At 45.2% G+C, this 22539-nt stretch overlaps 2 protein-coding genes and 1 pseudogene across 2 annotated transcripts; 1 reads left to right on the forward strand and 2 right to left on the reverse strand.

Annotated features, from left to right (window-relative positions):
* Positions 1-3589: 3589 nt before the first annotated feature.
* Positions 3590-12324, forward strand: LOC119354642 (succinate dehydrogenase [ubiquinone] flavoprotein subunit, mitochondrial). The gene is made up of 16 exons (XM_037621366.1): positions 3590-3759; positions 4011-4166; positions 5505-5592; positions 5779-5925; positions 6004-6144; positions 7638-7723; positions 7815-7907; positions 7999-8062; positions 8243-8386; positions 8482-8669; positions 8755-8929; positions 8999-9169; positions 9420-9489; positions 9581-9701; positions 9798-9835; positions 11960-12324. The coding sequence occupies exons 1-16, from the start codon at positions 3685-3687 to the stop codon at positions 12060-12062; spliced, it is 1860 nt and encodes a 619-aa protein (XP_037477263.1). The 5' UTR covers positions 3590-3684; the 3' UTR covers positions 12063-12324.
* Positions 12325-12420: 96 nt separating this feature from the next.
* On the reverse strand, positions 12421-16656 carry LOC119354641 (annotated as a pseudogene).
* A 111-nt stretch (positions 16657-16767) lies between these two features.
* LOC119354640 (probable LRR receptor-like serine/threonine-protein kinase At2g16250) lies at positions 16768-21271 on the reverse strand. Its single transcript, XM_037621365.1, has 4 exons — positions 19533-21271; positions 18494-18622; positions 17745-17767; positions 16768-17632 (listed from the first exon to the last, which is right to left on the reverse strand). Exons 1-4 carry the CDS (start codon positions 21083-21085, stop codon positions 17064-17066), a joined length of 2274 nt encoding a protein of 757 aa, XP_037477262.1. The 5' UTR covers positions 21086-21271; the 3' UTR covers positions 16768-17063.
* Between the last annotated feature and the right edge of the window lie 1268 nt (positions 21272-22539).

Consider the following 22539-nt stretch of genomic DNA (forward strand, 5'->3'; position numbering starts at 1 on the left):
GTTCATAAGAACAGAGTAACGCATTAGGTAAGATGACATGATGTAGAGGGATAAACTCAAGCAATATGATATAAACCCCATCTTTTTATTCTCGATGGCAACAATACAATACGTGTCGTTTCCCTTTCTGTCACTGGGATCGAGCACTGCAAGATTGAACCCAAAGCTAAGCACTTCTCCCATTGCAAGAAAGATCAATCTAGTAGGCCAAACCAAACTGATAATTCGAAGAGACTTGCAAAGATAACCAATCATACATAAAAGATTTCAGAGAAGAATCAAATATTGTTCATAGATAGACTTGATCATAAACCCACAATTCATCGGATCTCGACAAACACACCGCAGAAGAGTTACATCGAATAGATCTCCAAGAAGATCAAGGAGAACTTTGTATTGATATTCAAAGAGATAGAAGAAGCCATCTAGCTAATAGCTATGAACCCGAAGGTCTGAAGTAAACTACTCACACATCATCGGAGGGGCCATGGAGTTGATGTAGAGGCCCTCCGTGATCGATGCCCCCTTTGGCGGAGCTCCGGAAAAGGCCTCAAGATGGGATCTCTTGGGTACAGAAGGTTGTGGCGGTGGAAATAGGGTTTCGTGGTGCTCCTGGATGTTTTCAGGATATATGAGTATATATAGGAGGAAGAAGTAGGTCGGTTGAGCCACGAGGGGCCCACGAGGGGGGAGGGCGCGCCCCCTACCTCGTGGACTCCTCATTTGTTTCTTGACGTCCACTCCAAGTCCTCTAAATCACGTTTGTTCCAAAAATCACGTTCCCAAAAGTTTCATTCCGTTTGGATTCCGTTTGATATTCCTTTTCTACGAAACACTGAAATAGGCAAAAAAAACAGCAATTTGCACTGGGCCTTGGGTTAATAGGTTAGTCCCAAAAATAATATAAAAGTGTAAAATAAAGCCCATTAACATCCAAAACAAATAATATAATAGCATGGAACAATCAAAAATTATAGATACGTTAGAGACGTATCACACAGCCGGGGGGGCACCCGGGGGTTAGGGTGCGGGCACCCGGTGGTCGGGGTGCAGGTACCCGGGGTGGACACAGGGGTTGCGCCCTTTGCGGTCGGGGGTCCGGGCACCCGGGGCATAGGAGGCCGGGAAACCGGGGTGGTCCGAGGCCTCTGGTGTTTCGCGTCTTGGGGTCCCTCTTGCTCCTCCTCCTCCTCGTCAATGAAGCTTCAGTAATACCCATGCATGCACACGAGAGGGATGTCAAGTAGTATACCATCCCCGAAGGGGTCAAACACGTGTAAAGGAGATGATTAACCTTTATGTATGTGAAGTAGATGTTGGACGTGTCACTTGTCGAAGGGACTCTTCACATGATGTTCGTAGGATGCCGCGCATCAGAGACCTTGCTTCAGATCTGGAGCGGCGCGGAGCTAGAAGGGCGAGCTCGGGACGGGCAGGCGTGACTGGCATTCCGCGGAGCTAGAAGGGTGGGCGCGGCTGGCATTCGGCCGGAGGGACGAGGAGGAGCTCGTTGCGGGCACGATGGAGCTCGAGCTCCTGTCGATGTCCACGCGCAAGCGCTGGATGGCGATGCAGAGCACGAGCGCCACCTCGTCGGATTCCTCCTTCACGAGACCGTCCCAGTCCATGGGGCGGCCTCGCTACCGGAGTCCTGACCGAAGTTGGCCATGGCGGAGAGGATGGGAAGGGTTTGGGATGAATCGAAGGAGCCGAGGGAAACGGATAAAACGAGTGTGGACTTAAAAAATGGATTTAACTAGGATTTCATCCGATGGGATGGGGTATTTGTGGGGGCATCGGTGAGGGCGCCGCGGGCCCTAACGGGCTGATCCAACGGCACCCGGTCCGGACGCGTCCCTATATCAGCCTCATATATAAGCCGGATTTGGGGGTTGCCGGTCAGTCCGAGCATTCGGACCAAATTTGGGGCGCTCAGTTGGGTGCGATTTTGCGTTTGGTCACTGGCCGGAAAACTGGTCCGGACGTTTGGGGCGAGTATGGGTCCGATTGTAGATGTTGTGACGTCCTGAAAAGAGCTTGACAAAAATAAAAACCTGAAAGCAATGGTTTTTTTTTGGGGGGCGGGGGGGCGAACATGGTATATGGTACCTGAGGAGCGATACAAAGATAGACCATATATATACTGGAGTATTACTGTTGTTTGCTGTCACATGAGTTGGTCGACAAAAAATGAGCTGCAAAAGGAAATTTTGAGGAACAACACTTCATGCGACCGCTTCGCTGGTCAAATTAATGACGGCGACGGCAGTCCATCGGCTTGTCTGTTTGCTCGATGCAGGATATGCCGCGTTTCCCTTCCGTTGGCCATATTCGTGGACATGGCGCGCTCCACTTGAACGGGGCGGTGGACTTCTCCTCCACGACACCACAAGGAACCTCACGCTTTCACCGGATTACGTATTCGCCCTTCTCTTTTTTCTTTTTGTAAAAATGGTCCAAATCTTTTTCTTTTTTTGCGAATAATTACTCACTCGTTTGAGCGATAAGTAATATCAATAGGAGAAAATATCAAAATTCATTGAAAGTACAAAACACGTCAAACATAATAAAAATTATATTAAGACTCTGAGACCATTCTCATCCGCGCTAAAATATCATTTTTCCTAGGATTAGTTTCGGCGTCAGTCGATTTAGAGAAGACGTGGCACCAAATCAAAGACGAGGAGGCCTCGGCCTCTCACACTATGATTAGCATGGACTTGGCCGGAGATGGGGATGTCGCGGCGTGCTGATGGAGGACAAGAAGTAGGTTGATTTGCATCAGAGTTTACGTCGACAAACTTCTTTTTTCGCATAAATGAAAAAACATTAGAATCCGAAACTCTGTAGATCAATTTCACACAAAATACTACCATGTGTAGATTCTTTTCAGGTTTTTTGGCGCAACATGTTATTTTAAAAATGACGCAACTCATTTGAAATGTGAAATTTCACAAAATTATGTTTCATAAAAAAATCATTTTATACGCATATTGGCATTTGTGTATTGTTGACGTGCAAAGAGCCAAGGTCAAATGTTTTCTTACTTGCAAGAAATAAAAAAGGAGAAATTTCTATAGAAAGATAACACAAATTTTGATGCATATTTGATGGCCTAAATAGAAGGTGTAGCTACATGGGAGTGTGAAAAATCCACAATCCAGATTGTTGGCGTGGGTGCAATACGGGGTGCGGTCACCGACGTTGGAGTTGGGCAGAACTCTGGACCGACATAGGAGGCGGATCGAGAATGGTCAGGTGGCAAGACAGACATGACACCGCTTGGCAGGGGCGACAATATGGAGGGGCGGGTCACAATAAGGAATGAACAAGAGTAAGAAAAGGAAGAAGCAGCGTTATCAGCCGTTTGATTTTATTTTAAACGGTCTGATAACAGATGATGCGAAACAGTAGTATTTTACTGTTCTAATAGTAAATGTATTTTAAAATGATATTCTAAAACGATACCCAAACAAGAAGAAAATGGAAGAAGGAAAATAAAGCAGTGGCAGTATCGTAAAAGTTACCAGCCGCAAGTGCAAAACCGTCACCTAAACCCCTGCATAAACGATCTCCCCTTCGTCTTCTCTCTTGGCCACCGCCACCGCCACCTCTCTCCGCGCGCACCACCGCCAGCGCCACTCGAAACCCCCCAACACTCGCGAGCCCTGAGATCTACGCGAGATGTGGCGCGGCTGCGTCTCGCGCGGCCTCTCCAAGGCAAAGGCCTCCGCCTCCAGGCTCTTCTCCACGACCTCGGTACCCTTGATCCCCTCTTTCTCTCTGCTTCATCTGATCGACGTAGTTTTCCCCGAAATTTTGGAGTATTCTTATAGTTAATCGCGGAGCTGGAGGTTTTGAGGTGGAAATTCTACCTTTTTCTTCGAGTAATCTTGGTTTTCCTTTGGCAAAAAAAGAGAGTAATCTTGGTTTTCTATGCGATGAGATGGCTTAGTGTTCGAGGAATGCACGACGATTGATTGTTCTTCTGTGGCTGTGAGCATTTGCAGTCTTCGTACACGGTGGTGGACCACTCGTATGACGCGGTGGTGGTGGGCGCAGGAGGCGCAGGTCTCCGGGCGGCCATCGGGCTCTCGGAGCACGGCTTCAACACCGCCTGCATCACCAAGCTCTTCCCCACGCGGTCGCATACCGTCGCAGCGCAGGTATAGTACAATTATCATCGCAAACCCTGGGTATCTGTGTATCCTGTTATTCTATTTATTGAAATGAAATTCGCTGAAAGACATATAAGACGGAAACTGTTTCTTTTTCCGTGTGCCGTTTGGTGCTAATTTCCGTTGGTTAGTCAGTTTTGGAATAGGATGAATATTTTTGAACGATCCAGCAAAACGCTGGTTTATATAGGAAGCAGTAACAGGCTGATCCATGGATCCAAGGAGGAAAGTAAAAGAACAGACAGAGAAAAATAAGAAAGGCCCCGAAAAGGCCTGAAAACGAGTTCCCAATCTTTCACGACGGATCCCTGAAAGGGGTCCCCGGACATTTTGCGCCGGCCATACGCCGAGGATCTCCACGTCTATGCCGGTGACAGGCTCAATAACCACTCTGAAAGTGCAGTTATTTCTCTCCTGCCACAGCTCCTAATCCCCCATGATGATCATTGACTTGATTTCCTTATTGCGGTGACCTTGCGAGGCATAGACGATCCCCATGGCAAACTCCGTTGAACTGCCCTTGCATGCCAATAAATTACCATTTGGTAGGGCTATTTATTTTTCTCTAGTACTCCTTGTGTAGTATGCTAATCAAGTGAGTAAGAGAGTAGAAGAGTGAAAGGCAGTCAAGTGGTTTTAAGCTGATGCTAGCCTGAGCATTAGGGTGGATCAATATTGTTGCAATTCGCAAGGAGTGGAGCATCTGTTGCTGGATTTCATAATTTACAGTTTGTTAGGGGTGACCAAGGTAAGGTAGTGAATAAAGTCTTGTATAGAATAAGCCGAAGTTCTGGTGTGTCTGGTCCAAAAATTAAATGATACGTGGGCTTAAATTCTGCGAATTATGTGTGACCCTGTTATTTCCATACCTGAATTAGGCGTAGTATTCGCATTTCTCAGCAATGTGTTTTTCATGCTGAAGCAGATGTGCTGTTCAGGACTTTTTGCGTGCTTTCCTTGACTAGTAAGGTTATTATGTTAAGGAATATTCATAGTGATGGGATACCATCCTAAGTTTGTAGTGTTGAAACTCTCAATTTGTCAGCATGCATTTTACTGACAGAATACCATCCTAAGTTTGTAATGTCGAAACTCTCAATTTGTCAGCATGCATTTTATCTGACAAATTTCTGTGCTACTACGCCATTGAACTGTGCTTGCTTGACTTGTAATGTTGCATTTTCCATGTAGGTGTAAGGTCACTTTCAGGCTTTGTGTCTTTTGCACTATTAATATGAACTGCTAGATTTCCTGTTTAGTTGTGAGTTATTGTCTAAGTTTTTTTTTTTACTTTGGGCATGCACTAACATGCAAGAATGTATGCAGGGAGGCATAAATGCTGCTCTAGGAAACATGAGCGAAGATGACTGGAGGTGGCATATGTATGATACGGTCAAGGGAAGCGACTGGCTTGGTAAGCTACTCCACAGATTTTGATGTTTTAGGGAAAATACATAGAGGCTATAATCATAGAAATTTGAGAGCTAATGCGAACTGACATCTTTCTAAGCAACTGGCATGAAACCCCATTCATTTTTAACAGAACCTACAAAACCTCATTGAAATTTTTTTGTAATATGCAACTCTTATCCACTTTCAGGTGATCAAGATTCTATCCAATATATGTGCAGAGAAGCACCAAAAGCTGTTATAGAACTTGAAAATTATGGATTGCCATTTTCAAGAACTGAAGATGGAAAGATATACCAACGTGCATTTGGAGGCCAGAGTTTAGATTTCGGGAAAGGTACTTCCTAACTAAAGTGTAAGAAGGAAACCTTCATAGTATCTTATTCCTCATCCTACCACTATCTGCTATCATCAGGTGGACAGGCCTACCGATGTGCATGTGCTGCTGACAGGACAGGGCATGCTATGCTCCACACGTTATATGGTCAAGCCATGAAGCATAACACTCAGTTTTTTGTAGAATATTTTGCACTAGACCTTCTCATGGACAATGAAGGTAAGATAACTATGTTATTCAGATTGTCATGTATCTTCTCCCCTCATATCTGGTAGCACACGAGATTCAATTTGAATTAGATAAAATTATTTCCAATTGAAATGAATTGCTCTGCCAGACATCTTAGTTTCAACTTTTTCTTCTTGTGGCAACGTACAACAGAGACATCTGTTAGAACTTAATAACTCACCAGGATCTAAAAGGAACATCTCAGTGGAAGTACCAGCAATGAAGGAACGCCCGAAATTTGTCTGCTTGATTTTTTTTCCGGGCAATCGGCAGGAGCTCTGCCTTTTCATTAAGAAGAGAATTGGCCAGTTTATAAGGGAATCTGGCAGAAAACTGATACATCTGCGACAAGCGCACACGCCAGCCCTGAGGTTGCGCACCAACCGAGCCGTCGACACTGCCACCTAAGTGACAAGAGACGACACCCAATCACTCAACACCGGTTTTCGGAGCCGCCGCTCCGACGACCACATCGACCCTGAGGCCGCGCACCAGCCTAGTCGATGTCTCTGTTGCCCTAGTGACCAAAGACAACACTTCCACACAGAAGATCTTCAGAGCCGCCGCTCCGACTTCCACATCGGCCCTGAGGCCACGAACCAGCTAGTCAATGGCACTGCCGCCCAAGTGACCAAAGCCACGACCACGCGCAGGAGACTTCCGGAGCCGCCGCTCCGACTACCACACCGGCCCTGAGGCCACGCACACTCCTAGCCAACGAAGCTAACAAAGCCACTGCAATATGATTGTTAGACCACAGCAATTGTTCTTCCACTATCTTTAATTGCTTGATCCACTGCAATATGATTGTTATTGAAGCCAACTTCCTCCAGTCAAACAAAATACGACTTCATAATCAGCTTATTTCTGGTGGCGAATATTCAAAGACCATAGCATTCATACCAATCCATATCGCCCAAGCAACTAACACAAAACCAGGCAGGGCAAGTTCCAGCTCATGTATTGCCCTGCAGCCACACACCCCCAATTTCAGAATATTACAAAGATATACATATCTAGAAACAATCATATTCATCTTTTGTGTTTCAAATTGTTGCTATGATGTAATAAAGTAACCCACTCCCCATAGACATGTTGAACACTTCATATTACACTTTCTAGTTATGGTTCTGTCTATGAATTCGAAGCATTTGTTTGATTATTATTTTTTGTTTTCCGAGCTTGTCGTGTTCTTGTTGCACTAACCATAATGCTGCTTATGTGTTATGGACTTATAGGGGCTTTGTCCATTAGTGTTAACATGGTCTGCTTTATTCTCTATGCCATTGCCCGTGAACCCAAGCCTGCTTGTTACATAGTTCTCCCTAAGTGTTTGTTGCCTCCTTTTGTTATTCTGTTGATAACGACATTGACATGCTTGAACACTTCTTGCTGCTTCTGGAGCTTTTGTATTGGACTCATGAAGATTGTTTCGAGCTTTCCATGGTGTCAATACTAGTAATTAACACATAATGATATTTCAGGCAACTGCCAGGGAGTCATTGCCTTAAACATGGAGGATGGCACCCTTCACCGTTTCCGTGCAACAAATACAATTCTAGCCACAGGGGTAATATTATTATTATTTCTACGTTTGTAGGTATAAATTGTTTGTGCTTGCTTACTTTAACTGTGAAATTATTTTTGGGTTATGGAAGTAGGGTTACGGCAGGGCCTACTTCTCAGCAACCTCAGCTCACACATGTACTGGAGATGGCAATGCCATGGTTGCACGTGCTGGTTTACCTCTTCAAGTTAGTTTTTATCTAATGCTGATGCTAATTTTTAAGTTCCTCCTCTTCCATTATCCTGTTTGATTATGCTTGTGTGATATATGCATTGCAGGATCTTGAGTTCGTCCAGTTCCATCCTACAGGCATATATGGTGCTGGATGCCTCATCACTGAAGGTTGTATATATTCAACTATTTCTCCCTGTTGTTATCATTAGGGAAGCAACTTGGTCATAAAACCCTCTAATCTATGGATGATGTATTTCTGGACTTGATGTTGTACTTGTCTGTTAAGCCCCCCTTTTCTCTTCTCTGACAACTTGTGTTTACCTTGTTGATCTCACATGATTTTCTCAGGATCCCGTGGTGAGGGTGGTATTCTTAGGAACAGTGAAGGTGAGCGTTTCATGGAACGATATGCTCCTACTGCAAAGGATCTTGCTTCTCGTGATGTTGTTTCAAGATCCATGACAATGGAAATTAGAGAAGGACGTGGTGTTGGTAAGTAGTCTTAGTCATCTTTTTATATGTTCAAAAAGTTGCCAAATTGTGTGGCTTATTCACGTCAACCCAATCCTTTTTTCTGGTTATCGCAGGGCCATTGAAGGATCACATCTATTTGCATCTTAACCATCTGCCTCCTGAAGTTCTCAAGGAAAGACTTCCTGGTATATCTGAAACTGCTGCTATTTTTGCTGGTGTTGACGTCACCAAGGAGCCCATTCCAGTTTTGCCTACCGTTCACTACAACATGGGTGGGATCCCAACAAACTACCATGGGGAGGTTCGTCTTGAGTAACCAAATTAAACATGATCATGGATCATATTTGCTGTTCTCCTAATAGGTGTTCTGTTTTAAATACTATTAGGTTGTGGATATCAAGGGTGATAATCCAGATACTGTTATTCCTGGTTTAATGGCTGCTGGAGAAGCAGCGTGCGCGTCTGTTCATGGTGCAAATCGTTTGGGTGCAAATTCACTTCTTGACATAGTTGTGTTTGGTAGAGCTTGTGCAAACAGGGTAGCTGAGATTTCGAAACCAGGTAAGCTCCTTTCTTTTGTTCTGCATCTCATTGCTTTCTTGGCTCTGACTCACTATACCTATATTGCAGGTGACAAGCAGAAACCTCTGGAAAAAGGTGCAGGGGAGAAGACTATAGCATGGCTGGACAAGCTGAGAAATGCAAATGGATCATTGCCAACTTCCAAGATCCGTCTTAACACACAACGTATTATGCAAAATAATGCTGCAGTTTTCCGTACACAAGAAACGCTTGAAGAAGGTATTGGACATATCCTTTGTAGAGTTCATCACCATCCTGTGTTTTTTTCTCGAACAATCACCATCCTGTGTCTGTTATCTGTTCTCACCATAGACCCTTGAGAGGTAAGGGAAATTCTTATAGCTATTTATGCATGAAAAGCAGGAAGCCAGAACAACATAAGTAAAGAGATACACAAGCAGGAAGAGCCATTATTCTTGGTTATAATTATCATTTATCAAAAAATTCTCATTGACCATATGTTTATTAGGTTGTCAACTGATCAGCAAAGCATGGGAAAGTTATCATGACGTGAAGATCAGTGACCGAAGCCTCATATGGTATATGTTATTCCTCGCAGGAATTGTATGAAGCAGTTTGACTTGTATTCCTGCAGTAATCACCCATTTTTGTTGTTGTTTGTTTATGCAGGAATTCAGACTTGATAGAAACCATAGAGCTGGAAAATCTGTTAATAAATGCATGCATAACTATGTATTCAGCAGAGGCTCGGAAGGAAAGCAGAGGAGCTCATGCTCGTGAAGATTTCACGGTTTGCTACTTGGCTTGTTTGTTTTACTGTCTCTTCTTCCTTGCACCCACATGCTTCTATGTAGTAACGGCAATTGTTTCTCCTCGTTGCTTACAGACAAGAGACGATGAACGTTGGATGAAGCACTCACTGGGGTAAGTATCTTGATCGTCTTCTCTTCATTATTAAGCTTAATGTGGTTACATCAAACAATTTTGTGGAGTGAAACAAATTATAGTAGTGTGTAATTCAGTGTAAAACACACTTAGGGAATCTCCAACGGTGTACCTCAAATCGGACACAATAAAAGTCCGTGGACCCACCAAACTTCCGTGGATGCGCCCGCGGATCCGGATACGGGAGCTGGCCACCCAACCCTGTGCAGCAAACGTCCGCCCTTGTGCGTCCTTGTTTCTTCCTATGATTCCAAACATTAAGTTTTCAAATAAAACAATTCAATCTTGAATCCAACTTTATGCATATGCTCTAGTTTAGTTCTCCCCTTTAAGCGCAACAGATGCTCAAGCAGATCATTCCGAAGCTGCTCATGAGCTGCTCGATGGCTTGATGGAGAATATGTTTGATGCATTTGGATAAAATCTCCAAACATCACCAAATTCTGCTCTGGAAGTTGGATAGGAACACTCAAATTCCAGACCTTCGTCAACTCCTTCACCCTCATCCTCCACAATCATGTGGTACATGATCACACAACAAGTCAACACCTCCCGCAACGTCTCTGGATCTCATTGTTTAGCAGGTCCACGAACAACTGCAAAACTCATTCATCCTTTGTAGTGTCTTCGGACAAAGCAAGATCTTTTTTCAGTATTTTGCGCAGACATGGTCTTGACAAAGGTCGCCCACCGATGATAGATACAATCAATCAAATAGTAGCCCATGTTGTAGTCATGACCATTGATGGTATAGTTGCACGGAGGAGCTTGTCACACAGTCAACCTAGCAAACAAAGGAGACCGCTGCAGCACATTGATGCCATTGTGAGACCGGAGCATGCCAAAAAAAGTGCCAAATTCAGAGATCTTGTGATGCATCTGCTTTAAGAATGATGGTAGGCTTCTTAACATGACCTTGATATTGCCCTTGTTTTACATATAGGCAGTTTTCCCATTTTCATTGCATGCAATCAAGGGATCCGAGCATACCTGGCCAACCTTTTGCTTCCGAGAGTGCCATGAGCCTTTCGGTGTCTGCGACAGTTGGTTTTCTCAAATACTGCGGTCCAAACATCTTGACCACTGCAGTAGCAAACCTGACCATGGCATCTTCGCATGTGCTTTCAGACATCCGGAGCTACTCATCCCATGAATCTGCGGCCGTGCCATAGTCTAACATCCTCAATGCAGCCGTGCACTTCTGATAACCAGAGAAGACAATGGTAACTGCCTCCTTCAAGATGAAGTAGTCATCATAGACTCAGACACCATTGTAGAGACCATCAAAAACATTTTTCCGCATATGAAAGCGTCGGCGAAAATGGCCTACGAATAGGGCATCGCGGACAAAGTAGTCGTCCATCAAAAACATTTTTCCGCATCTGAAAGCATCGGCGAAAATGGTCTACGAATAGGGCATCGGGGACAAAGTAGTCGTCCATCAGCATCAAATGCCCCCATGCATTATTCTGATTTCAACACTCGTCCCTTGACTGACCCCTTGAAACTGAGAGCATGCTCCCCGGCACATGCTCCTCCGTACGCTCTGCATCTGGAAGGACCGCCCTCATCATCGTCATTCGTCATCATCCAATGAGGATGAATCCATGAAGTTGTCGTAGAAGTACTCCAAATCCATCGTGTTTGCTTCAAAGGAAGGGGAAAAAATGCCAACAATTTGGCTATGGCATTTGGCCAAACACTTGTCGGGTGTGGTGTCCGCCATGGACGGCACCTATAGGGCGGACGGTACCTGGGCAGCGGACGGATGAGGGGTGGAACGGTGCCGCACTTCAAGGCAGGTAGGCGCGTGGGTGATACATCGGTGGTGTTGGTAGCCGCCGCTTGGGGAGGGAGCGGATACAGAGTGTGGGGAAGGGGGAGTAAGAAAAACGCAGTCCGAGAGAGGTTTTGGGTGGGCCGGGGGTGTCGGAGTCCTACGTGACGGATATCTGAACGCTTGGAACCTCCCCTGGGTTTGGTGCCAGTTTTCTGGGAATTTGGACGCGTCTGTGGTGTCCGGACATTTAGGCGCGGTACGGCGTATAGCGTTGGAGATGTCCTAAATTCAGCAACTTGATGCCATTTGCATGTGTTTTACAGGTACTGGGAGAATGAGAAGGTACGATTGGCATACAGGCGAGTCCATATGAACACATTGGATGATGAAATCGAGTCGTTCCCACCGAAAGCACGAGTATACTGATTCATGCGTCTCAGCTCGGTGATTTAATTAAGGTTGTTAATAAAGCATGCTGTGGGTATTCTCTAGCTGGGAGTTTCAGCTGAATTTTGTCCTTGTTTTTCCTGTGTATCCTGTGTAATCCATGGGAAATAAAAAAAAAATACTAGTGCCTAGCCTGTCCCTTTCTGGGTACCTTTGGTGTAAATGAAATTTTGTATGAGGTGCTTTCATGCCGAACCAGATACTTATGATCTGGGATGATGATCTACCTTATGTTTTTCTTTTTCTTTTGTGAAACATTTTAGTTATGCATTTTGTGCTCGCGCTGGCTCCAGCAGAATCCACCGTCGATCTGGCTTAGGACTTTGGAGTCACAAAGGATCAAATAGGCTCACAGTGAGCATAGCCAACCACAAACGTGGAACAGGAATATGTACACGTATGCACTACAAGTCAGGGACATGGAATTCTTGTTTCTTGCAAGGTACTGCCTCCATCTCTTGACAGGCTACTGCTGCTACGCCATTTCCATTGCTGCTGGGTGTTTCGGGCGCACCTGATGTCTCCGGAGTAGCCTCTCCGGCTTCGAATCTCGCCCTCCTCTCGACGGCCTCTTGCACCCTCTGCGCAAACTCCTCATCGGAACCAGGCAGCATGTACCGCAGCCTCATGTTTATCCTGTTGGCCACCAGAACCTTGTGCCGAGGCTCTATCCTATGCTCCAAAGAGTAACTGAAAAACCTGGCAAGGCACAAGGATGGGAAGCATCAGCCTGTATCATCTCATCTTCTTCTCAGAAGAGGATATGGATGCGGTACACTCGCCGGGGAAACTCGATAAGATCTTTCAGCGGCCGTACCATGACACGCCTGAGGTACTGGTATTTTGAACGTAGAACATCCACATTGTATCGGAGAAGCGTCGGGAAGTCGGCAACCATCTGGCCGAGCACCAAGTGGTAGATGCCCAGTGACCGGAAGTACTTGACGCTGGCTTCCAGTTTGTGTACGATGCTGCAGCCCATGAGCTGCGGGTCCAATGCAATGACCTTCCCAATGTCATCCTCTGTTACTCCAGCTTTTGTCCTCAGGAATATAACCTGCAGTTTCAAGACACATGAGCCGAATAGAGCACAACAAGGCCGGCTTAATGAGATTTGAAACAAACTGCACTTATGATGTACCTACACTTATCCTACGGAAAGCATTGTAAAACATGGTGAAATAAAATGATACGAGAACAAACCACTGGGCGTAACTTCCTGTACAGACTATAAGTTAGTACAGAGGGGAACTTCACAAGCACATTGCCGACTGCATCATTCCTCACACCAATATCCTGTAGAAATCGTACCTGGAAAATTGATCGGGTAGAAATGAGAAGGGTCAACTCTCAACAAGCCATACATCAGAACTAGAAATCCAATACGCCTACGCTCCATTAGATACAAAAGGTAATTACTCCTAAGAGTAAAAAAAAAGGCAGTTACTCCTATCAGAGAGTTAAAGAGCATGTTCAACAGATCATAATATATTTTGTGAACAGGCCGACGAATCATAGTATCCTGCAGTGAATAACTCATAAAAGAGTGCCCAAGTAGCATCAAAACATGCATGCATAGTACTAATTATTTATGGGGTACCTTTGGTGCAATTACTGTCTCTAAATCAAGACAGAAAATCGTAGGTTGGACCACCAACATACGCTTCATACCATCCCGTGAAATGTTTAGATGATATAGGTACTTCACAAGTGGCTTCCACCTTTCTTCAATGCTGCAGGCCATGAGCTGTGGCTTATAAGCCAGCATTTTTCCAAGTTCTTCTGTGCTCAAACCAAACTCTTTCAGATATTGAACCTGTGAGCCAGAACACCATTATTTTCAACACAGACTTTGTTCTAATTATGAAGCACAAACAATCATTGCTATACAATTAACAATGACAAACTGAAATGTTGAATTCAAGAACTCAGTTTTTCCTATATACTTTACTTGTATCCATTTTTATGCTATCAGGTATTATGTTGATTCTTCTACAAACAAGAGCCACAGATTTACAAATTTTACTAACCACTGAATTTAATGAGCAGCGCCAAATTCTTCTATGGATTGCTTTTCCCACCTCTTTTGTCATCAAAGTGCCTATGGACCAGTTCTTTTTTAGTTACCCGAAGCCCATGTAGACGCACCTACGACTGAGTTCTGTTTCTAAGATTTTCAATACCATGTTTCCTGAAGCGAGATTTTGGCGCGATTGCTATAAAATATACTCCCTCCGCCCCAAAATTCTTGTCTTAGATTTGTCTAAATACGGATGTATCTGATACATCCGTATTTAGACAAATCTAAGACAAGAATTTTGGGACGGAGGGAGTACTTCCTTGACCACTTGAAGATAGATCGATCTTAAGAAGATCATTGCCTACTCCTCAGTAGCCGATATAAATTTGGTGACTATTGGTATGTTTAGGCCATTAGGTCACCTATTTTGAGTTATAGACACACAAGCAAGGCCAAAACATGTGTGTGGGGCCTGCAAGTCATCAACCTACTAGCTATAGGGGAGACAACTTAGCATGTCAAGACAAAATTTTCATTAATCCAAAGTCATATGACGACATCTCCCAGAATTACAAGAAATTTACTTTCACTAGTTCGTCAGTAGTTCAGTGTTAGATCGGTTATAATCATATGGCGGACAACACTGCGAAATCATTGATGCCTATCCAAAAAGGGAACTGTGAGTTTGGTTTTGCTCCACCAATGTTCTTTAACAAAATATGAATCGATCTTCAATCATCTGAAGATTAAATTGACTCTTGCATAATAGTAATAGTAAGAGAAAGGGAATAAATTGCAGGAAAAAAAGGTGTCAAATATTCTTCCAAGTGGGCAAGGTGCAGAAAGAAAAATAGCATGGAGCAAAATTTAATGCGCAGTAAACACCTTACTGTTCATCTCTTCTAGGCTGAAAAACCCGAGAACTTTTGGATAATCATAGACCATAGTGCCGAAGTCATTCTCATTCATTCCCATATCTGTATAAAATTGCACTCGTGTCTCTAACTCATCCAAGGACAAATTCAATAGCTGTGGACATCTACTGACCACGTGACCAATCCAGTCTCTCCTAACACCACAGCATTCCAGATAGCCAGTAATCTCTTCCAATTCTTCAAAACTGCGACTCATAAGGGATTCACCCTTCGCAAGCACACGTCCCAAAAATTCTCCTTTCACATAAATTGATCTCAACCACTTTAGCATCCTTCTCACTTTCTCCAGATCACCAGAACAGGAGCAAACTACTTTCGCAATCTGGGGATATGTCAACGAGTTGTGCTTGAACCACCTGAAGTGAATATATTGTTTCAATACTAGCGAGGAAACTACGTACGTATTATGAAATACACTACTTCAGAGTTTGCACAGTTACTTATCATGTCAGTTCAAATGAAATGTTCAAATAGGTATACAACAGTGTGAAAAGACATCAGATAAATGCAGCTTAGACAACTAAAACTGAAAAAAAATTCAAGATAACTAGAACTGAAAATTTAATAAGATTGAGTTGAGCTTGCTGAGGTTAAACAGCAGGAATTGGAAAATAATCACAATGGAACTTGTTGACAGGGGGTGTATAACTAAGCTTGTGATTGTCATGGTTGGCCACTGATATGAGGGCACTTTCATTTCAAGCCTAACAAAATGTGCACCGTCTTGAAACTAGCTAGGTGAGTGATGGTCAAGCTTCTTTTCTCTCTGTTTCTGTTAAATGACAACTCCTATAGATTTATAGTTTTTGCTCACACAAAAACAAAATTTCATTCGAGACTGGTAGTTGCATTGTTGCAGTTCATGTGCCCAGTACTTGAGAAGAAATAAACAGAAGAATTGAACAAGAAAAAGAAAAGGGGACGCTGCGACGTTTACTTGACCAGCTCGACCACGCCCGATTCCTGGATGTAGGTCCGTGCCCGCGCGTTGAAGGACTGGTGCGCGAGCTCGGGGCGGTCGCGCCGCATGGCGGCGGCTCCGACGACAATGCGGTCGACGAAGGCGCTCCGACGACAATGCGGTCGACGAAGGCGCCCATCCGTGAAGTGAGGTTGTTGACGTAGGTGAGGCCCCCGGCCTTCCCGCCGCTGAGCGCGGCCACGAGCGCCTCGGTGGCCACAGCGCGGCGCACCTCGAGCGCACGCCGCAGGACGTCATCGTCGGCCGGGACGTCGAGGTCCTCCCGGGAGTCCTGGATGCGCGGGGGCGCGACAGAGCCCGGGAACCGGTGGGTGCGGCGCGGGGCGAGGGAGGCCTCCTCGGCGGCGAGGAGGGAAGGGGATGGAGCGGGCGGGAGGATGGGATAGTGGGTGGCGGTGGTTGTGGCGGGGTTCTGGAGACGCGATGAGACGGCGGAGGAGGGAAGGAGGCGGCAGCAGCGAGGGTAGGAAGGGTTGGCGGTCTGGAGCGGGAGGTGCAGGCGGATGTGAGAGCGTGGGAGAGTGGTGGTGGCCATTGGAGACGAGTGGAAGGTGGAGCGAGGTTTAGCTCTATCCGGTTTGAGTTTTTTTTTAACTGTTTGGGGGTTAACAGCTTTTTTAGAGAGAGAGAGAGAGAAAACAAGGCAAGGTAAACTGGCATGGCCAACTGCTAAACGGTCACATTTGAATTTAAATTTAAATAAAAATAAAAATTCAAATTGACTTAATTTTTTCAACCTTCGACCCAGAACAATCATGTCTCAAATTAATCAAACTAACTAGTACAGATTATGTCAAAATCAATGTGATTTGGTGAAAAGAAATTAATTGTGTCATACTGAATGTTGTTGCTCTATGTGCACTCTGAAAACATCATGTACCATCTCCATGTGCCAATGAAGGAAAACCCACAACTTAGCCTCTCTTTATGCACACTTCTGACCTTGAGTAACCAAAGCCATGCACATCCGATGACAATTATACACAGGTAAGGAAGAATCACCAGCGCCTGAAAGAAATTCCGGATAAAATCTTCTCTTTTCTCTACACAGCGACGTCCTCGTCCAGCACTTGCGGGTCCGGAGCAATCTCCCGCAAAGATCTCTTGAAGGACGAGGAAGCTTCTCCCCCACTAATATGCGACCTAACTGAGCCTCTGCGATCAAGCATTCGCCCTGATGGCGACATGACCTCGTAGCTCTGGTAACGATTGCCCTGAAGAAAAGCAGACTGCCATGAGCTCCGCGATGACGAGCTCCTGAGCCTTGCAGAGTTGGACTGGGAACCCGCTCGGACCACCCTCAGCGGATTCTCCAGGGCTTTCAAGACGTAGCGAGCAGAGGGACGCCTTGAAGGCTTTGAGTTTAGGCACGTCTTTGCGACGATCGCCACTGCCCATACTTCTTCAAGATGGTCCTCATCAACGACAAGTAAAGGATCGATGATATTAGTAATGCTATCCTTGTCACTGATGCTGATGCGATTTGTTGTGACCGCCAGCCACTCCTCGGAGCCAGCATCGTTTGATCCACTTACACCAAAATTGCCTGTTACTAGCTCAAGGATCACCTTCCCAAAGCAGTAAACATCGTATGAGCAAGTTGCTGGTGGGCCTGAAAATGAGAAAGACACACAAAAGAGATAAATTTCGTTCTTTTTCTGATATCAGACTTTGTATATCAATTATGAAAGTAGCATGCGGACAAATGTGAAATATTTATGCACCTGATGTGTTCTTGTCAAGAGACCTGCCACAAGAAAGTGCCAGTTACCAATGTCAGTTAGGAACGTCAGTTCAGAAGACTGAAGAAGCTTAACAAAATACTACTAACATAAGTTTCTTCTAAAAAAAGACAAGAATGGAATTTGCTCAAGACAACAGAATCAGAGGGCAGTAAGTAGGTGTGTGACCAAACAATGATTTACCAAGTACCAACCACCAATCAATCAAAATACGCCAAAAAATAAGATTCATTATTCACTGATGTTTCTGCAACCAACAGTTTGCAGTCCTAGAAACTGGTAGTCAAGTAAACAACTCCAAATTCCTTACTGTCATGTCCTTATTTGGTGTGCATTTGGCAAATAAAAGGCACTTAATACCAGAACTCGTCACTGCTAGCATGCTGTAGTATCTTTAAGTTAGTACCAGTAAAATTAGTAAGAAAGTGGCCAAACAAATTGCTTACAGCAAGTCAAGTAAAACCACAAATATAAATTATGTAGATTAATGCCTCTAACTTCTTTTCTATACATAGGGTCATCGATGATTTATAAGTAGAGTTGCTTTACCTTCCATTTATTTCTATATGTATGCTCCTCGTATATTAATGCTATATAAGCCTTAACATCAAGATAACTCAGAGCAAACTTTACAACATTAAGCTCAGGAGTTAATTAGCATGGTTATTAGATTCTTCTAAGCCTATCACAAAACATGTAGAAAAAAAGAATTAAACAGGTCGCAATCTCACTTTGATGATCTCAAGATCCGAGAGAAAACATTCTGGCTTCCTGCACTTTGCTGAGCGCATATGTTACTCATACTTCCCAGTCGCACTTCAAATTTATCATCAAGAAGCACACTGCTTGCTTGGATATCTCTACAGTTACAATGAAAGAATCAGAACTCAGAACATGATAAATCAAATATCAAGAACGATATTAAAGAAGAAGATTAGGGCATCAAGCAACATGCAGCTACGTGGAGATAAGGCCTGTAACTTAAAATACTTGACCTCACCTACTGACAAGCGACAACATTGACTAGTCAAAGTAATATAAGATGGCAACAAAAGATAAAGCAGTCAAAACAGGCAGGTGGGACAGAAGATGACTACTACCAATTATGTCAAAAGTAATACAATACTGGAATAACTGATGACGTCCAGAGAGCAGTTGGTAAAATATGAATACAAATGCTACGCCTACGCTCCAATAGAGACTTGAGGCTTTGGTAGAGCTTATTTCTATTAAAAAAACTATTATCATATATCAAATTTATCTTCATTGTATAACTCTTCCTCAGATATTCTCTCGTGCAGCATATACGCTTTGTACAGAAACCACATGCATATATCAGAAAAACATACAATCAAGTAACATTTTTTACTTCCACGCAAAAAAATGTAACACTTTTTACTCAGCAAAACAATCAGAAAATGACTAGTCATACAAAACCATATACTTCTACATCAGGTCAATTCTTCTACCATATACAAAGACAAATCATATTCCTCTAATCTTTCGTTCAGACTTGGGAATAATAGGTCAAACAAAAGTTTCACATATATAATATTTCTCTCTCTTCAGCAATAATGCCTTGACAGATATGAATTTTACTGGTGTATTCATAAACGTCAAAAGCACAACCACCACTTAGAGGACCCCAGAAAGTATAAACTAAATGTAGCAAATTTATACCATAAGATTAAATACTCCAATAGCATATTCCACATGTACTGGGAAATGCACCAGCATTGATGTTTGGAGCATACAAAAGGCATAAAATACCTGTGAACGAATGGTGGGCTGCACTCGTCATGAAGGAAGCACATGGCCTCAGCTACACCAGTGGCGATCTTCAGTCTAGTTATCCAATCCAATGAGTGCAAGCCATCTTCAGTGTCCACAGGTTTCTTGTGCAATGCATTGGTCAAGTCCGCCTTCGGCATATACTTGTAGGACAGAAATTCTTCGTCATTGTTGGCCAGATGGCCGAGCAACGGAACAATCCTCTCATGTGAGTACCTCGAATAGAAGTCCAATTCGCTTGAAACTTTGTTGATACTCTTTGTACCAATCTTCTTGACGATGACATGTGCGCCATTCTCCAACACACCATGGTAAATATCCCCAGAATGCCCATGCTTGAGGAGGTTGTCATCATCAAAGCCCCCGGTGGCATGGACCAATTGCTCATAGGTCAACTCACCAAAAACGGCAATCGCGTCCTTAGGAGTAGCATCGGCTCTCGGGGACACTGCTACTGGTGATGAGGCCACAGGATTTACGCTGCTGTCCCTCCTACGCATGCCGCGTGCACCTTCCTCATTTGTTTCCGCCCCTCTCCCACCTCCTCTTTGTCTCCTCCTCATCAAACAGAAAAGCAATGCAACTAAAAACATAACCATCAATGCTGCCGCGGCTGCAAGAACCCCAATAAGTACATTTTTGGAGATCCCACGGTTCTTCTCCGGTGATGGCTGAGGCAAAGGTGCAGGCACTGGAATATCAACAAGTCTCACCCCTTCCCTCCTATAGAAGTCTTCACAATCAACACGGCGGCGCTGACCAGAGACACCAGAGAAGCAATTCACGCTAACATCCACCGTTGCATCGGATCCATTCCAATTTCCATCGAGGTAGTTGCTTGACACGTCCACCAGCCGGAATCTCGTCTTGAGTGCCCCAATGGCATCAGTGGCCACACCATACAGAGAATTCCCTGAAATGTTAAACAACGATGCCGCTACATCACCGGCGCCGACAGAGACGCTGGGTAGCTCCCCGGTGAAATTGTTGGTGGAGAGGTCAAGAACGCGAAGGCCTTTGACGGAGAGCAGCGTTTCCGGAACCTGGCCCGAGAGGCTGTTCCCGGAGAGGAGCAACCTAGTCAGATTCCCCGATGAGCCGAGATCGGGCGGGAGCGTGCCATTGACTGCGGCGTAGCGGAGGTCGAGCACGGCGAGCGGCGGCGGGAGGCCGCGGCTGAACCACGCGGGCACCTCGCCGGGGAGCGGGAAACCGGAGGCGTTGAAGAGCTCGAGCGCTGTGAGGTTCCGCAGCCCGTCGACCGCGAACGCCGGCTCGCGGCTTGCGAGGCGGGTGCGGCGGAACCCCGCGACGCTGACGCCCACGACGCGGCCGGCGCGGCACATGACCCCCACCCAGGCCGTGCACGGGTCGGCCCTCGCGGGCCACTCCCGCGCCCGCAAACCCAGCGACGCCCGCAGGCTGTACAGCCCCGCCAGGTCCGACGGCGACGCGAGCGGCTGCTGCGCCACGGCCGCCGCCACAGCCCCCAAAAGGGCCACGGCGGCCAGGAGGAGGCGGCAGTGCGGCATGGGTGGAGCCGGAGCACCGAAGCGGCTGCGACAGTCTGGTCTCTAGGGCGCGGCCATGGAGGGAGGCGGGGTCAGAGGCGCCCGTGAGGTGTTTGAGGGAATGCTTCTGGCTCTGGGCGGCGCGGAGACGTGGGAGAGGCAAGCAAGGAGGAGTTGACCGTGGCAGCGAGGCGGCGAGGCGAGACAAGCAAGAAACGAAACCGGCATGTGTGCGGGCGAGTAAACTAAAGAGCGATGTTCTGTGGCACCCTCTTCCAGCCGTCCCGGATCGCATTCACGTGGGCCCGTCTCACGGGCCCGGCGCTGCCCCGCTTCAATGCGGGCCGTGTCCTGCAGGTGGGAAGGCGGCCGGAATGCCGGGAACGGCTGGCCCACCTGTCTGTGACCCGTGGTCCACATGGAAGCGTGGAGGCGTGAGGGGCGCTGGGTTTCACTGGCTTCTGGGCCCGCTTGGTTTCCACGCGGGCGGGCGGGCGGGGTCGGGTTCGCGGGCTCGATCGTGGGCTCGGACCGACCGAGGAATGTTCGTTTTGTCCATCCGCTTCTTGTCCTGATCGGTCATTGCTTCTTTCTTTTCTTCTTTATTAAACACATTACTGTTTGGAATTGATGGAGAGAGATCTCTAGGTTTACGCGTCCGGCTAAGCTATCGGCCAGTATCCTTTTCTCTGGAGCCGAAGCTGTGCATGTGAGAACGGCAGATGTGTCCACATGGAAGCGAACAAGCTCCATTTCAAAGAAAAAGAAAGTCAACTCAAAAAAATGAAGAAGCGGAACACCGCAACTTTGTGAAAGCTCAAACAAGAAAAGAAAAAAGAGACACCTCACTTATGTTGGATATATAATTACTTAATACTAGCAAAATATGCTCGTGCGTTGCAACGGGAAAAAAAATTATCCCTCATACACACCCGACAATATCAACAAACAATATTCTTTAAAAAATCTGTACTGGCACAATTTCAAACAATATGAAAATCGACATTAAGCCACTGGTTACATAAAGCTCGTATCCTCAGTTTATATGAATCATCGTATAGAGATTGGTAGTGCACTGTAAGAAATAGAGAGGATGACTACGTACTTGTTTTAACCTTTAGCATATGGTAGTTGGTAGGAATCAACATCCCCTATGATGCCAATAATAGATTTTGTGAGAGCACAAACTGCCATATCTACTAAATTCAAATAGGGTAGAAAACGTAGGCATTCTCAAATACCTCATATAGTGAAGATATTTATTTAAGGTTGCATCCTAAAGCAATTTTAGAAATGATTAACCAGTGAGATAATAGCATAACTAAAATCTACATATTTTTGAGGGATTTTCATATGTAACATGTTATATTTGGAGTTATGATTTGAAAGTTGTGATTTTAAAAAAACTTTTGAATCTACCCGTAAAAGGAAAGGCCCATCGATGCTTTGGCGAGCATACGCCCACCAGCATCTAA

The sequence above is a fragment of the Triticum dicoccoides genome, chromosome 2A (genome assembly GCF_002162155.2).
Source record: "Triticum dicoccoides isolate Atlit2015 ecotype Zavitan chromosome 2A, WEW_v2.0, whole genome shotgun sequence".
Taxonomy (NCBI): Eukaryota; Viridiplantae; Streptophyta; class Magnoliopsida; order Poales; family Poaceae; genus Triticum; species Triticum dicoccoides.

Bases quoted from the DNA above. Each gene is read 5' to 3' on its own strand.
- LOC119354642 (XM_037621366.1), top strand. From the start codon at position 3,685: ATGTGGCGCGGCTGCGTCTCGCGCGGCCTCTCCAAGGCAAAGGCCTCC. The intron at 3,760-4,010 runs GTACCCTTGATC...GAGCATTTGCAG, and splicing joins GGCTCTTCTCCACGACCTCG to TCTTCGTACACGGTGGTGGA. The intron at 9,490-9,580 runs GTATATGTTATT...TTGTTTATGCAG, and splicing joins AGTGACCGAAGCCTCATATG to GAATTCAGACTTGATAGAAA.
- LOC119354640 (XM_037621365.1), bottom strand. From the start codon at position 21,085: ATGCCGCACTGCCGCCTCCTCCTGGCCGCCGTGGCCCTTTTGGGGGCT. The intron at 18,623-19,532 runs GTATTTTATGCC...TTGTAACTGTAG, and splicing joins AGCCCACCATTCGTTCACAG to AGATATCCAAGCAAGCAGTG. The intron at 17,768-18,493 runs GTGAGATTGCGA...TTCTTGTGGCAG, and splicing joins CGGATCTTGAGATCATCAAA to GTCTCTTGACAAGAACACAT.